Source organism: Vicugna pacos, chromosome 12 (genome assembly GCF_048564905.1).
Source record: "Vicugna pacos chromosome 12, VicPac4, whole genome shotgun sequence".
Classification (NCBI taxonomy): domain Eukaryota; kingdom Metazoa; phylum Chordata; class Mammalia; order Artiodactyla; family Camelidae; genus Vicugna; species Vicugna pacos.
In genome coordinates this window covers 29142977-29159991 of record NC_132998.1, presented here as the reverse complement: position 1 = coordinate 29159991, position 17015 = coordinate 29142977, and the positions used below count along the sequence as shown (strand labels likewise).

The window sequence follows — 17015 nt, the reverse complement described above, 5'->3', positions numbered from 1 at the left end:
TATTCCTGAGACCTAATGACCTATGACCAATTGACGTCAAACAACCTGCTTACAGTTTACCAATTTGAAAAGTGTACCCTGCAGTAGACCTCAGGTTTCCCATTTGCATACGTGTAAATAGTGACGTGACCCTACTTTGATGGACTTCAGAGTTTGGATCAGTATGGCAAACAGGTGTTACGAGCAGCTCCTTTCCTCAGCCCACCCCCTACAGACATTGCTTGTTGATCCCAGCACTCCTTGCAGATAATTTGGAAAGACGCACCAGTCATTGCCAGTCAGCCTCATTGCCATCCCTGTCGTTTCATTGGCGTGAAGCCAATGGAGAAGTTTAGTCAATTCAGGCTCTGCTAATGGGACTTGATTTCTTTTTTTAATGTTTTCACAGGCAAAAAGATGTGATAAGAAGTCTCTCCTTACAATTAGGACTGAGTGCCAATCCTGCTCACTCAACTTTGGAATTAAGTGCCCAGATGGTTACACCAAGATTACCAGTGGCACCGTAGGGATCCGAGATTGCAGGTACTCATTATGAGAAGATATGTGTGCTACTCAAAGGATTGTGAATCCAAATTGAAACTTCTCAACTCAAAAATTACAAAGCATTTCCATGGTTTTCTCTTACGCTAAGGTCACATTGAGCCCAAACTTCAATAACTCACAACTATGACCTTGAGCCTACAAAATATATTATGATTCACATTTTAATACAAAATTGATTACTTTGCATTGCACAAAAATACTCTCCCTTCATCTTGTCCTTTATTTTGAAAAATCTGGGTTTTGTTTCTTTTGGTTGTAGTCCAAGCATGTTAAAAAGCCTCGGATCTGATAGTCACCTTACTTACTAGCTGTGCACCCTGATGCTAATTAGAACCCGAGTTAAGGAGACAAATGAATTACAGCTTTGCATTTTATGTGAGTTGTTGCATTCTTGAAGATCTCTTATGATTCAAAGCTCTCATAGTATAAGGCTAATCCTTGCAGAGGGTAACAAGCAGTTCTGCCCACCAGCTCATGGGTTCAACTATGCAGCTCAAATGCAAACACAATTTTTAACTTGCTTAGTCTAATTTAAGAATTAGACAGTACTCAATAAATTTGTTTTTAATTTGGAGATGGAGGATTAGAAGACGTGTATAAAATGAAAATTTAAATACTGCTATATCACACTATTTTAAATTCATATTTGCTTCATGCAACTGCATGGTATTTTAAAACCCAAAATTATCATTTTTAATAGAAGTTTCCCATCATTAACTGGACTGTAATTAGGAACCACATGCAGCAGTTGACCACTCAGTTACCAAAGTAGGCTCATGTTTGCAACCAGATTCTCTGAGAAAGTGCATCAGAAAGCTTTAGGGTTCAAGGTTAAAATTACATAGGGACTTTACTGAGAACTTTTTTATACTGCTTTCTTGTTTTCACAGCCAGGTAGGCACTTGGTTATGTGTCCCCCACCCCACTGTGCCCCTCCCAACACACACACACAGGATAAGATAATTGCCCTCATGCTGTTTGTTTTAGAATTGATGACTTTGATCTGTTATTCAATGATGCTGAAATAAACCCAAGACTGTTTCTCTATGGGACATTTGGTTCTGTCTTTGGCTCTCCCTTAACTTTTGTTTGTGAAGAGATGCCCCTGCCTGTATGCTCAACCATTCAAAGCAATCATCAACTCTCTCCAACTCGACTGCCCATAAAGCCAGCAGCCCTGCAGTTAATCAGCTACATTCCAGGGACTGGTTTAGGAGTACAAACCTGAACTTACCATCTCACTCTTCTTAACAGCCTGGTTGAAAAAATGATATTCTTGGAGGAATGGCTCTAGATACACTGGAGCCAAATCCTGGAATAAGCCATCCATGCAGAGATCCTTATAAATAGAAAAGGGTTTAACCTCCATAGAATAGTTATTCCAGAACTATTCCTCAGCTGGTGCAAAAATTGTTCTAAGGAACTTATTATATCTTGAGGAAACCATGACAAATATTGCTCACTACTTCATAGCACTTCTCACAGAAATTTTCTCTCTATGGTATCTGCAAAAAAAAAGTGTGCAAATCCTGAACAGTTTATTTTAAATGTACAGCTATTGTACATCACATAACTCTTGATCTTTCCCTTCTTGCGTTGGCTGCTAGGACACTCATTGGCAAGTTTGAAGCCCATCTCTAGCATGTACCTAACATCATTTCTTTCATCTACTAACTTCACTTCTAACGTTTTAGGTATTTCACCCTTATTTTCATTGTTCCCTGGTTTTTTTCCATCCATTTCTTACAATTAAAGATGATTCATGACTAAGCTTTATTTTTACCTAGAAAACAAAATGTGTCCTATCTACGCATTTTTTAATTATAGACAAGTATAAAGACCTAAATAAAAATCTGGGGCAACCTCACTGCCCAGAGTTAACTGCATTGCTCTAATCATGTGTTAACATCTCTTTACCCTCCAAGGTACACCTTTGAGGTCAGAACATACTCGCTGTCTCTCCCTGGATGCCGCCACATCTGCAGGAAGGACTATCTCCAGCCTCAGTGCTGTCCCGGCCACTGGGGCCCAGACTGCATGGGTAAGTGGCACAACACTTTTCCTAACTTTGATATTTGCTTCTCAGTGTCTCATTTTACAGCAAATTGAAAGGAAGGAGGCCTGATAAGAGAATGTTAACATCTTTTTTCAGCTGAAATTTCCATTTCAGTCTATGCGTAGAAAATCTTTCTTCCCTGTCAGCTTTTATATAGATATCTGCTTTCTTCCATTTAGAGATCTATCTTTAAGAGAATTCCTTTACAGGTCAGAAAAAGGGACAATTGAAAGGATATCTATTTTTATTTTTAAAAAAAAAAAGGTTATTGACCATAGAGAGGAAGAATGCTGGGCTATTGCAACCCCAATACAATTTTCGTTAAGAAGATATTTTATTACAATATCTCAGAGACTGTAGTTCCTGTTTGGCAAACAGAATAATCATTAGCTCTTCTAAAAATTTAAGTCTTCGGATGCAACATCAAACTCTATGATGACTAGGTTCCAATGTAAGAAAAACCACTATCCAAATCTCAGTCAGTGGTATAGACTCCTGTGGTCAAGTGTAGTATTTGTTAGCTGAAATTGAACGTCTATCATGGTTAAAGATGTTAACAGTCAAGTAGTGACTAAGTCCCTGACATGACATGCAAATAATGTCAGAGCCACCCACCCTTTTTTTTGACAGTAAAAATCGGGCATTTTAATTCATGAACTTAACCATGTATGTTCCATCTTCTAAGATGTAATGCAAATATCTCCTTAAGGATCTACTTAAAGAGATTTGTTCTCTTTGGCTTTGTTTTTTCTCATTAAAATAATATAAGCACATTATACACAGCTTGGAAACTTTAGAAAGGTATAAAGAAAGAAAAAAATAGCAACTGGTATTCTGTCACACAGGAAATTCTAAGTAGTTTGGCTGATTTCCTTGGTCTTTTTGTTTTTTCCTCCCCATATGGCTTCTAAATAGTTGAGCTCATATTACATGCATAACATTCCCTCCTCTTTTTTAAACTACTGATTAAATGAATAATAGCTTCCATTTACTCCAAATGGCTGACATTAGGTACTAGAGAAGTAGTTGGCCTATATAATCTGAATTAATTCTTAAATCTTGAGTTAGACATTTTAACCCCATTTTGCCTATGAGGAATCAGCTTTGAGTGTTATTTCTTGTCTGCCTCCTTTGGGGCGGTAAGTGATGAAGCAAGTTCAAGTTCAGGGCTGCCTGGCACCAAAGCCTTCTCTCTTTCTCTGCTGTCCCACTGCCTGGAGCAGAACTTGTCAAAAGGAAAAAAGAGAGATGTCCCCAATGTGTTTCTAATTTCTCTTTTTTTTCTATGAATATTTTTTTATTTTCTTTTTCCTATGTTTTTCTTTAATTGAAGTATAGTTGATGTACAATAGTATGTTACAAGTATACAATACAATATAGTGATTCTCAATTTTTAAAGATTATGCTCCCTTTATAGTTATAAAATGCTGGCTATACTCCCTGTATTGTACAGTATATCCTTGTGGCTATCCTTGTAGCTTATTTTAAACCTAATAGTTTGTATCTCCTACCCCTATCTGGCCCCTTCCCCATTCCCTCTCCACACTGGTAACCACTAATTTGTTCTCTGCATTTGTGAGGTTGCTTCTTTTTTTGTTGTATTCACTAGTTTGTTGTATTTTTTTAGATTCTACATATAAGTGACATCATACTGTAGTCATCTTTCTCTGACTTATTTCATTTAGTATAATATCCTCCAGGTTCATCCATGTTGTTGCAAATGGCAAAATTTCATTCTTTTTTATGTCTGAGTAGTATTCCATTGTATGTATGTGTGTGTGTGTGTGTGTGTGTGTGTGTGTATATACACGTATATATGTTTTATCTGGTCACCTGTTGATGGACCCTTAGGTTGCTTCCATATCTTGTAAATAATGCTGCTATGAACATTAGGGTGTATGTATCTTTTTGAATTAGTGTTTGTTTTTTTCGATTATATATCCAGTAGTGGAATTGCTGAATTATATGGTAGCTCTATTTTTAGTTTTTTGAGGAATCTCCATACTGTTTTCCACAATGGCCACACCAATTCACATTCCCACCAATAGTATAGGAGGGTTCCCTTTTCTCCACATCCTCGCCAAAATTTGTTATTTGTGTTCTTTTGATGATAGCCATTCTGATATGTATGAGGTGTGAGGTGGTATTTCATTGTGGTTTTGATTTGCATTTCCCTGATGATTAGTGACATTGAGCATGCTAATTTCTCTTTTGATTGGTAGGTCCCTTCAGCCCTCCCAGTCAATGCCTGAATCATTCTCCTTACCCTGGAAAGGTCAAGGTTTGGACCTTAGGATACCCTCTTTATAAACTGCTCTCCTCTGTTTCACCCCAGCATGTCAGCACTGCGTGTTTCTAAGTTTTTCAAATCAGAATCAAGCAAATAGCCTAGACTTCCAGATTTCAAGAACTTGTTTTTAGCCCCAAATAGGGTCATGGTCACATCTAGTTCACGTAGCCATCCTGATTAAATTTATTTGCTGTTCTCTTTCTAACCCACGAAAGCTAATGTGATTCTAAGCTAATTAATCAGACACACCACAGGGAAAGAAAAGGCTTTGTCTAAGATGCAGTAGCGAAGATTAGCAGGTCTAACATAATGACAGACCACAGCCCAGAAAGCAAAAGAACACTGCATCAGCTACCAGAAAGTTTTAGGTTTGAGCCTATTTCCACCATCACTGGTTTGGGCAAATGACTTGCCTCTTTCCCCCCAGTCTTTCTAGCTGTCAAATGTAGGGGTAAAAAGTGTTCCTTTACAAAACTCTAGTAGGGATTTTAAAACATCCATACAGAGGAAAGTACCTGGCAGAGTCTATGACACAAAGAAGTCACTTTGTAAACATTTTAGAAATGAATGAATGAGCAAAACAGGCAAAACAGACTTCTGATAATGAAAGGCAAATAAAATGACTCCCTTTCTCTGGGCCCTTTTTAAATAGCGGGTAGGTAATTAATTAAACAGACACAGCCAACAGGATTCAGTATCTTCTGTGGGTTTCATGTATCCCACTGGGCTATGCGAAAACTGGCAATACTCACAAACACCCATAGTCAAAGGAGTCTGAAGGCTCCATTGAATGTTCCGCCTTTCCCTGTGATCAGTCTCAAGGCCAGAGCAGCCAAATGTGGAAACCAGGACATTTCTTTCTGCTGTCTTCTCACTGGGGCAAAAGGGCACTTCCCCTTAACTTTGTCTTCCAAACATACGAAATGTCTCGAAAGGCTTCCTTCCTTTGGCTCAGGAAAGAGATAAGTTCTCTACGTGGCCGTGTATTTCACCTCTCCCAGTTTGTGGTGATGACAAGCAAGATCTTGACAATCCCTTCACACTTCTGCCAAGATAAGACCATTTCAGAGCTGCTGACATGTGTGCATCCTTCTTTTTGAGGAAGCACAAGCCTTCCTCAATAGCTTTCTTTCCAAGGCAAGCGTGGCACCCACTTCCACCGGTACATTCACACTCATCACCTCTGGTTGCCTTTTAAAATTATTTTAATAGTAACTTATTCAAATTTAGAAAATGCTATAATCGATTCTGAAAACTTAGACAACATAGGAAAGCACAGTGAAAAAAATGACTCATCATCTTCCAAAATTAGGAATATGGCACGAATTTTCACCTGGGGGAAAATATGTCCTTGTGACATAAGGAAGGTGGGTCTACCCACATGTAACTTGCTTCTCCCTCGTTAAAACTTGCACTGCTTTATCAAATCTGCGTATGGGAGTCTCTTCTCACTAGTGCAAAAACATATTTTTACCTTGAAACTTAATCACATTTGAACACCCAATATTTTATTGAGAGGAAAGATTTTTTGATTTGAACATCCCAGCTCTTTTTTATCCCACTGTGAACATGAATGGATTTGCCCAGAAACTCTGAGTAATGGAAAAAGAATGTGGGCATAGGGTTGCACAGAAACTCAGCTATGCCAAAGCAGTCCAGTTATTTCAAAGGGAAGTGGTCTTGATTCTTTGTGAGGTCAATGTCATCAAATTATGCACATTTTTTTGTATCGAGTTACTTGCATCTTCAGACCTCTTTCTGTTTCCTGTTATATGTTCCCTGCCATTTGCTGCACAGGTTGCAAATAATGGACTATGTGGATTTGAAACCACTCTGTTAGGCATGCCCTTTTAGCTCTGAGTGACAAATAATGCTGAGTTCACATGAGGATCCTATTTCACATCAGTTTCCCAGGCCGACCATTCCAGCTGGAGCTAAAAATGGAATATTTACCATTTATAAAAACCAGGACATATTCTCTGCCTAGCACTATACATCAAGCTTTTAAACAAAAGTGGTGGCATGAGTGGCCACCTCTGGAGTTCCTCCAGAGATAAAGTTACAGGGAGGTCCCTGGCCTCTTGCTGGCCAGGAAGTTCATTATCTTCCTTTAAAGAACAGAACAGCTGATGATTTGCTGACAGCTTGTCATGGGTACGCTTTCTGCGTGAGCAAAGTCACAATGCAAGAGACCACCAGGGTAGCAGCGAGCAAAGGGAAATGTGATAATGACTGAAAATAGCCTTATCACTGCTTGGCCCTCCACAAGTCCTCAGTAATGTGCCCTTAGAGCACACTCTGTAATAGTTCTTTCAAGCGTTGACTGCTGAGAATGTGAATTTTACCATCTCTTTTCCTTAATGGGGGCCTGAGGTGATAGAAAATGATTTGAGAAACAGGAAGAAGTTTTCCACTTTTACCCTAAAAAATTTTATTTTAGAATGGAACAAGTTGTTTTCATAAATTGGTAAACTTAAAGCGTTTGATTTAGGACATAAAATGTGGACTCTCTATACTCTTACACACCTGCTATCTTTTTTCCAAAGTTCCTTCCAAGGTTGGCCAACTCCTAAAAATCAAGCATTTTTTGAGCACCTACTATATGCTACACATAGTCACTTCTATAATAAGCCACTCCCTACCCCAAGAGTCTCACCAATTGATGAAGGCGAGGGACACAAAAGCAGATAAGGAAAAGCAGTCATGCCTGAGAGTCCAGGTGAGGACCCTGGGGCTTTGAGGGGGTTTGCAGCTCAACTAAAGAGAACAGCTCATAAGTGCAGAGCAGACTAGGAAACGAGCTGTCTCACTGCAGAGCCCCAGCTCCCATCCGCTGCTGTCTCCTTACCCAAATACCTGCTATGTTGCCAAGTCAACTGCTGGGAAGGCAGCCTGCCCCCCACTAGCTTGCTGCTGGGAAATCTTGCTTCCACCATTACCTGAGTGCCTGTCACTGCCTGGAGTTGATTCCATGAACTGAGCTCCCCCTAGTTCCCACACACGCAGAGAGGCAGTGTGGCTTTACAATAAGATTATCAACTCTGAAGTTAGCCTGCTTGGCTTCCATTCCCAGCTTTACCCCCTTCTCCTTCGGAGACCTTCCAAGTGACTTACCCTCCCTGTAGGGCTGCCAGATTTAGCAAATACAATAGAGGACCCCTTGTTAAGTCAATTGCAGATAAACAACAAATTGCATACAATACTTGGGACACACTTATTCTAAAAAATTATCCATTGTTTATCTGCAGTTGAAATTGAACTGGCATCCTATATTTTATCTGGGAAACTGATCCTTCAGCCTCAGTTTTCTCATCTATAAAATGGAGATGGTGATGCTAACATGTCTACCTCCAAAGGTGATGCTGGGAGTTAAGTGAGCTGGTACATATAAAGTCCCTAGGATGTGCCTGGCAGATGTAGGCATTCAGAATATGCTAGTTACCTTTTCTGTCTTTTATGGTTCTCAGATCAGTGGCTGGCCTCTTTATTTCAGGAGGTGTGTTTTGTTTTGATTTTCTATTCTAGGGTACTGATCTGTGTACTTTGGCTTAGTGGTTAAGCACTCAATCTTGAATCAAGCCTGATTGTAATGCCAGTTCCAACACTTACTAACCATGCAATCTCCAAGTTACTTACCTCTCTGAGCTTCAGTTTACTTATCTATAACCTGGGGAGAAAGAGGAGGAAAAGGATGATAACATCCTATACACCTGTTGCAAGAATGAGACCATGTGTATAAAGTACTTAGCAATTAAATGCTTAACAAATTCTATTCATCTATTATTGAGCGATAACTACTTTCCTGCTCACGTTTTATGTGGCTTATGGTCCCTTGAGTTTATTATTTTTCTCCCCACCATTGTCATCCTTTCTGTGGAACCCATGAATCACCCTGATGTCTCAGGTCAAAGGAAAGGCCTGCCCTTCAGGAATGTGGGCACAGTAAGTGGCTTTGTCTACGCAAGATGCTGTAACAGAACACTGTTAACAACAGACGTTTATTTCCCATAGTTCTGAGGGCTGGGAAGTCCAAGATCAAGGAGCCAGAAGATTCGGTGAGGGCCTTCTCCCTGGCTTGCAGGCAGCCTCCTTCTCTCTGTGTCCTCGCGTGGCAGAGTGGGAGCTCTGGTCCCTCTTTCTCTTCTTATAAGGGTACTAATCCAATCATGGGATCCTCACTCTCATGATCTCATTTAAACCTGATGATCTCCCAGAGGCCTCACCTCCAGATGTCATCACGTGGGAGGTTAGGTCTTTAACCTACGAAGTTGGAGGGCACAGATATTCACTTTGCCCTTTATCCCTCTGAGTACAAGCCACTGGCAGAGAGGGCTGACCAGGATGACAAATGTACTACAGAGAAAGCCTCGTGTCCCCTGCAGAATATGTGATGTTCAGGCTCAGGAAGACCCCAGGAGACAGCAAATTCCCAATTAGCAGATGCCCTCTACCCTTATCGCAGCCATAAGCAGACACTTGATGGGCCCTGAATGGAGCAGCTGCTCATTTCCGAGAAGGAGGCATTGGGGCCCATCTTCAGAAATAAGCCGGCAGCACAGAGGCTGCCTCAGCGGCCCCTTCCTGTCCACAGCAAGAGGCACACAGGCCCCTCTCTGCCCCGACTAAACCTCCTTCCCTTTCTTGTGAAGACACAGAGAAAACATTACCAGCTTTGGAGATAATTGTAGGCAATTAATGAATGTTGAATTAATTAATTGAATGAATAGCTGGTAAAAACGTTTATGCCATGTAAAATAATTATAAGCAATCCATACACAGAAGCCCAACTACAGCCTTTAAAGTCAGATGGGACGGGGTGGGAATCATTCTCTCTGACCTAATGGCCATGTAACCTCATTACCCATCCTCTGCCTCAGTATCCTTGTAGATAAAATGCTGCAAATAACCACTTTCCAGGGTGAAGATCCACAGTTCAGAGTTGTAAAGATTAAGTACACGGAGATAATACACATAATGCGCTTGGCATTCCACCCTGGTCCTAGGCTGCTAATAACAAGAAGAAGAAGAAACAAGGATAAACACAAAAAGGAAACATGGTCAAGTTGGTCTTTCTAAGACCAGCCTCTGGCCCAGTGGCTTGCTAAATGGTTCTCTGGAGCTGAAGAAATGCTTCCTGGACATTGATTTTCTTACAACTACACTAAAGTATTCCAATGAAAAGATTTAGAGACTGAAGGTAGGAGATTGTGAACGCACTGTGTGTTTAAAAATAGCCCTGTCTGAGTCTAGTGCCTTGGTTTGTTTTCCTTTCCAGTGAGTATAAACTATAGTAAGGACACCTCTGAGATCTAAATAGAAAAGATTCATTAATTAATTTTAGGGACATTGTTCAAAATCTATCATTAAGGCATGTGATCTGCTTATGGACTTCTTTTTTTGTTTTTTAACATTTTTTATTGATTTCTAATCATTTACAATGTTCTATCAAATTCCAATGTAGAGCACAATTTTTCAGGTATACATGAACATATATATGCTTATGGATTTTTTCCTTTACTCCCAAGTCATAAATTACATGCAGTAAAATTCGCCCTTTTTTGGTACACGGTTCTATGAGCTTTGACAAACCTCAGTAGTTGTGTGACAAGCACCATGATTAAGATGGAGAACAGTTAGGTCATCCCCCAAATTTCCTTTGTGGTCAAGTCCTCCCCCAACTCCTAACCCTTGGCAAATATGATCTATTTTCTGTGCCTCTAATTGTGCCTTTACGTTGTATAATTGAAATCATAGTGTAAGTACCTCTGTAAGACTGGCTTCTCTCACTTAGCATGATGCTTTCGAGGTTTGTCCATGTTGTTATGAATATCAGCAGTTCGTTCCTTTATAATATTTCATAGTCTGCTGTTAGATGTCTCTACTCAAGTTTATCTCTTTACCAGCTAAAAGATATTTGGGTTTCCAGTTCTGTGCAACTAAGGATAAAGCTGATGTGAACATTCATGTACAGGTTTTCATGTGAGTGTAAGTTTTCATTTCACTTGAGTAAATACCTGGAAGTGGGAGTCCTGGATTGTACACTGAATGTATTTTAACCTTATATGAAACTTTCAAACTGTTTTCAAAAATGTCTGCATCATCTTTTTTCATGCCTACCAACAATGTATGAAAGTTCCAATTGCTTGGTAGCAATTAGTGTAATCAGATTTTTTTTTCTTTTAGCTATTCTCATAGGTGCATGGTGAGTGGCATTTCACTGCAGCCCATTTTAATTTGCATGATTCATGTGTTTATTTGCTATTCGTATATTGTTCAGGTTGTTTTCTTACTATTGAGAGTTCTTTATAAACAGTTGAGAATACATGTCCTTGATTTGATACGTGATTTGTAAATATTTTCTTACAGTCTGTGGCTTGTCTTTTCACTCTCAACTGCCTTTTGAAGAGCAAACATTCTTAATTTTAGTAAGGCCAAATATTTCCATTATTCTTTTGTAGATATTGCTTTTGAATCATATCTAGAACTCTTTGCCTAACCTAATGTCACAAAGATTTTCTTCTGTACTTTCTTCTAGGAGCTTTATAGTTTTAGGCATTATTTTTAGGTCTCACCATCAAGCTAATTTTTGTACGTGACTCGGTGTGGATCAAGATTCATTTCTTTACCTTCAGGTCCAATTCCAGCCTCATTTCATGAAAAGACTATGCTTTCTCCATTGACTTGCCCTTGGATCATTGTAGAATATAAATTGACAGTTGATTTGTGGGTCTATTTCTGGACTCTCTATTCTGTTCCAATTGATCTATATGCCTGTCCCTTCACACTGACAGTACCACACTGTCACGATTACTGTAGCTTTATAGTGAGTCTTGAAATCGGTTAGTCTAAGTCCTCCAACTTGGTCATTTTCAAAATGGTCTTGGTTAATCTAGTTCTTTAGCTTTACACTCTGCGAGGGGCATTTCATGGCTTCTATTCCTGGCAAAGAGAACCTTAGGAATCTGCCCCTTCCAGGTGATTAGAAACAGCTAGTCCAGTGAATCACCCTTAAGGTTCCTCTTGCCTAAATTTTTAAAAAGAAAGGATTGCTAATTATTCCCTGCAGAAAAAGGAGGCCCAGACTTTCTGGACACAATGTCACAGTCTTGGGAGCTAGAATGGGGAAAATCTCCCCAATTCCTCTGTGATCAGCCTGTAGCTAGAATCTGGCTGTATTTACAATAGATGACTCTGCCGTATTTTCTGCTCTGTATGTTATTACAAGGCATGAGCCCAGTGGAGGGGACACCCAGAGGATGGTAGAGTTGACTCTGCCTCAAAGACAGAGTCCAGGAGAGTAACTCTGAGGGTGGGAAAGACATAGGCCAGGTGTGACAGGGAGAGCACTCTGGGGCACCTTGTGGTGGTCTTCTGGGGCTGGACAGAACGGATGGGAGGGGAGTTGGTTCAGTACATGGAGGAAACCATTTGGTGGAATATGAGTGTGGGAGCCTGGGACTCTGGCATCATTGCTGGCAAAAGTGAAAATGCCAGGGAGAGCATTTCTGCAAGGTGGCACTGATGGGTGGCACTCTCAGTGTAGAGGAGGCCAGGTGTGCTTCTGAGCCAGCCCAGGAGGCAAGCTGGGGTCATCCAGAGAGCAGGTTGCAACCTAACTCCAGGAAGAGGCACAAGGTCAAGAGAGGGAAATGGTGATGAAGCTGTCATTTCTACAGTGGTTCTGCCCAGAGTCAGGCCTGACCCCCAAAATACCATCTTCTTCCAAGAAGGGCCTCATATCAAAAGGAAATGGGAGAAGAACTATTTGATAGTCCAAACCCTCTCTTAGCTCCCCTTGCTTGGTATTGTGAGCTCAAGTGGTTCAGTTGGTTTTCAGATGAGCTTCAAAGGCATACCTGGTACCTGCTTGATTAGACCCTCTCCCTCCTCTTCATCCTTGCCTCCTACTGCTTTTTTTAAGATAAAGAACACACTCTTTGACCAGGCCCTTCCTTAATGATCTAGTTGTTGCCCTGCTGAGGGCAGACCTAAGTGACCTGGTCTATGCAGGATTAGTAGTTTGGGGTCAGTCTTGGTGACCTCCAGTAGGTGGAGTGATCAGAGCTCTAGGTTTCTTCCCTGGACAACCTCTATCACAGTCTGTAAACCAGTATTTACCTGATTGTCAATCCGTGACTCTTTCCACATGGGACTGGCAAGACCGTGGAAATAGAGACCAGATCTGTGTGCTCACCTTGTACACTCAGGACTTTCTGTGGTCTTGATTCAAACAAGTGCCCAATAATTTCTCTCCTGAGTGTTGTTACCTATTACATTGCCAATCTGAAAGAACAGAAACTGGAGAGGTTGCAGAGAAGCCACTCCAACAATAACCACCACCACTTATTGGGCACCTAATATTTCCAGTCCCTACCACAACCTGCCAGGAAGACAGCTGAGCCAAATCTCAGAGCCAGGCATTGATTTTCCCAAAGGGATACAGCTAGCAAAGAGTTGGGCTGGAGTTCGAACATTCTGCTTGCAAAGTCTGGGCTTTCTCATGACACCACTGCATCTTGTGTAGCCGCTGCCCTAGCTGGTGAGAGCAGCCCAAACCAATGAACTGGTTTTCAAAATGATTTGCAAGCAGTAGCTACTTGCGCGTCTTCTCCTTTGCTCACCTCATGAACGTACCTGTTATCGGTGCTGCGACTCTGGTACAGAGCAGTCGTGGATGAGTGAAGAGCCCAGCAATGACAGTGTAGCCGACTCTGGAGCACCTGCCAGGGTTTGAAGCCACGCTTGGCCACTGTTGTGGCAAGAAAGACCACAGATTCAAACTGTGTGATGTGGACCCTGGAGCTAAGATTCTGCACGCAGGAAAGAAACAGAGGAGCCAGAAAGAACACAGTCTACAGGTGTGCATCTTGACCTTCTCACCTTCCCGTACCTGCCAGTTATAAATGTTCTTTTAAAGAACTAGCCTCTTAACTCAGGTGAGCCATCAGGGTCTAGGGTCTTCTTGGTAGAACTGCTTCTCCCCGAGGTTAGACGTCTCTTTTTCCAATAACTGCTTTTTCATTTTCTACGGAAGCTGATTTCTTGGAGGATACATGAGCAAAGCAAGCTTGTGGCCCAGGAGAGCTTTGGACAAGGTCTTTGTCAATAGGGATAGAGGAGGAGGGAGGGCAGGAAGGTGGAGACATCCAGTAGAGCAAGGGTAAGTGAGTCTGTCATTATCCTTGCTGGCTGGATGACCTTGGGCTACTCTGTGCATCGGTTTGCTCATCTGGAAAATGGGACTAAAAATAGGACTAAACTTCAGGGTATCGCTTTGAATCCTTCATTATTACCTAGAACTCCATATCATTAGTTATTTTGTGGAAGGCATTTGCCTTGCTAACTTTAATTTGGGGTAACATTTGATCCTGCCTCAGTCATCCTGCCTCACAATTCATGGCCAGTGCATGATTTCTGCTTAGTGTTTGCTAGTCCAGATCCTTCATTTTAACAGTCAAAACTCACCCAAATTGGCTTTAAATCCATGTCAACTAGCACTCCAAGTGTAGAACAGCAAATATAAAAAGATAACATTTTTCCATCCTCATTATAGCAGTGCCTGAGCATCTATTACTTACCATTACTTTAAATCTTGTATTTGTTGGGCATTTAATATCTAGCTAGCTAAATGTCCCTCCACCCTAACATGTAATATAATGCTTGGCATGTAGTACATACTCCCTGAATGTATAGTGAACGACTGTGAAATCCTGTAATAAATGTCTGTAAAAGCTCTGATTCAGGTTTTGCTCTGATTCAGGTTTTCACAGCCCGAAAGTGCAAAATGCATGCTTGTGTGGAATCTTAATTCCTTTGCTTTGCATACAAAGCACTTCATTAATTGGCCCCAACCATCCTACTATTCCTCATCAACTACCACTTTTCCTATACCCCAGCTTCCAAGTTCCAGCCTCACCAAACTTTCTATCATTCCCTTTTACAACTCTCAGACTTTGTACTTGCCCTTCCATTTTAAGCATAACCAACTCCTGCTGAACCCTTAAAACCCCAGCTTTAGTGACTCCGTTTGGGAGATGTCTCCCCAAGGAAGCATAAGTAGCTCCCTTCCCTGGGCTCCTTCAATACCCTATCTAGCACACTGATTAAGAAGCCTGGTTTTGAAGTCATGCTAAGGGCTGAGCTAAATTCCCAGCTTTGCAATTTATAACACGTAAGACCTTGGGTGAGTTCTGTGACCTCTCTGAACTTGTCATTTGCCAACCAGAACCAATAGCAACCTCTGAGAGTTGTAATGGGACTGTTCTAATGAGATGATTATAAAGTGTTTAGAAAATGCTCAAGAAATGGTAGTCTGATGCATCCTAGTGGAGCCACTGACTGCATTGTGATTCACTTGCCTCCCCTGTGTAAGCCTAGATGACACCAGCAGGGTCTTCAGTTATTTCTCATCCCTTGCAACTAGCACAGTACGTGGCACGCAGTAGATAGTTAATGCATCCTTGCAGAAAGCTTGCAAGCTGTCACCACCGAGTGAATTTGCCCTTTGATCCTAGAGTGCCCCGGAGGAGCAAGGTCCCCCTGCAGCGGCAGGGGCAATTGTGCTGAAGGCATGGATGGAAACGGAAGCTGCTCCTGCCAAGTGAGTTCAAAAATGTCTTCTCCTCCCTGACTCTGTTCTTTGTCCTTATGTGTTGTCCCTCTACAAACACGCACTGGGTGGAGACTCCCAGAAGTAGCGATATTAGTAAGAAGAGTATGTCGTCTACAACAAAATGACCTCTTAGAGGCTGTGGACCTTGAGTGAGTCAGTTAACTGCTCAGCCTTAAGCGTATCCACCTGTAAAATGGGTTTGATAATAATACCTATGCAATTACACTTGTTGAAAAAGTGAGATGAGATCATATATTAAAAATACTTTGTGAAACTATGCCGGACTATAGAAATTGTGTCATTGTTACTGTTAAAAATCACCACGATTAGCAGACTAGTCTTTGGTGCTGTCCTCAACCCCCATACTCAAGCACTGGGCCTGCCAATTAAGGAATTTCTTTGTAATCCCATGAAAGAGACTCTTTGCAAGCTTCAAGCCTTAGATGATTAAAATACAAAGAAATCCTTTTGAAGAGGATGGAGCACAACTGTCTTCAGAGATGCAAAGCAAAGAGAGTTTGCATTTCACCCTTGGGTGAAATTAGATATGGCTGTTAGTACTTGCTCCCTGTTTATATCCTCTGACTGACAAAGCAGCTTTCTTCTGAAGAGCTCCAGACTCTTAGTAAAAACTGATTCAGGGATGAATGTCCAAATTATAACACAAAAACAGCCAAGAAAGAGAAAGAAGGAGCTTCAGGATGGGCACAGAGGGAAGACACATTTGAGAACAAATGCTGCCCAGGTACAAATGCAAGGGCTTCCCGGGTAGCGGAGATCACCTGGGTCTAATGCCATCTCCCTGGGTGTTCTGCAGGAGGGGTTTGGTGGAACAGCCTGTGAAGCCTGTGCTGATGACAACTTATTTGGACCCAGCTGTTCAGCAGGTATGTCTGATTTTTGTGTAATCAAATGGATTTGTAAAGGTTGAAAGTCAGACATGGTTTATATAGCTCAAGACCCCAGAAAGAAAGTTCTCTGAGGGGAAAAACATGAAATATTTACATGTAATAAATCTACACAGGCAAAGCAAAGAGTTGACAACAAATCTGATAAAATGCAGTCTTTGAAAGGAGAAATAGCTTTTCTGTGGTTTTCAGCACTTACCAGAAATGCTGTCTGGCAAACTCAGGGGTGTGGGATTCCCTCTCTCCAGGCTCCAACATCCACCCGTTCCTTAACTGTTCAGCTTCTCCCTCATGTCCTTCCAAACCCTGGTCTCAGCACTGATCTTCTCCCCAGGGGCCTCTACTTCCCCAACAGGTCCCACCACATTCTAAGTGGAAATTCACTAGTAAGTAGCTGAGGTGATCAAGAGGTTTTTGGTTCCATTTTGCAGATTAAACAAACCAACCAACCTGACCCAGGCTTATCCAGATTTTTGTTTTTAGTTCAACTCAGAAGTAGACCCTGAAACAAGGATTCTAGTACAAATAGCAGGTTTGAGAGGTGACCCAGGGAAACAGTAAGAAAATGGCATAGAAGAAGTAAAGGATGTGTTATCAAGCCAGAAA

The 17015-nt window shown here is 41.3% G+C and overlaps 1 protein-coding gene across 1 annotated transcript in view; it reads left to right on the top strand.

The window, feature by feature from the left end:
• Window positions 1-17015, top strand: part of STAB2 (stabilin 2) — a 133352-nt gene that overhangs the window by 2164 nt on the left and 114173 nt on the right. Inside the window, exons 2-5 of the mRNA XM_006205893.4 lie at window positions 389-522; window positions 2469-2584; window positions 15404-15489; window positions 16319-16388. Coding sequence (XP_006205955.2) covers window positions 389-522; window positions 2469-2584; window positions 15404-15489; window positions 16319-16388 — 406 coding nt within the window. The remainder of the gene's footprint in view (window positions 1-388; window positions 523-2468; window positions 2585-15403; window positions 15490-16318; window positions 16389-17015) is intronic.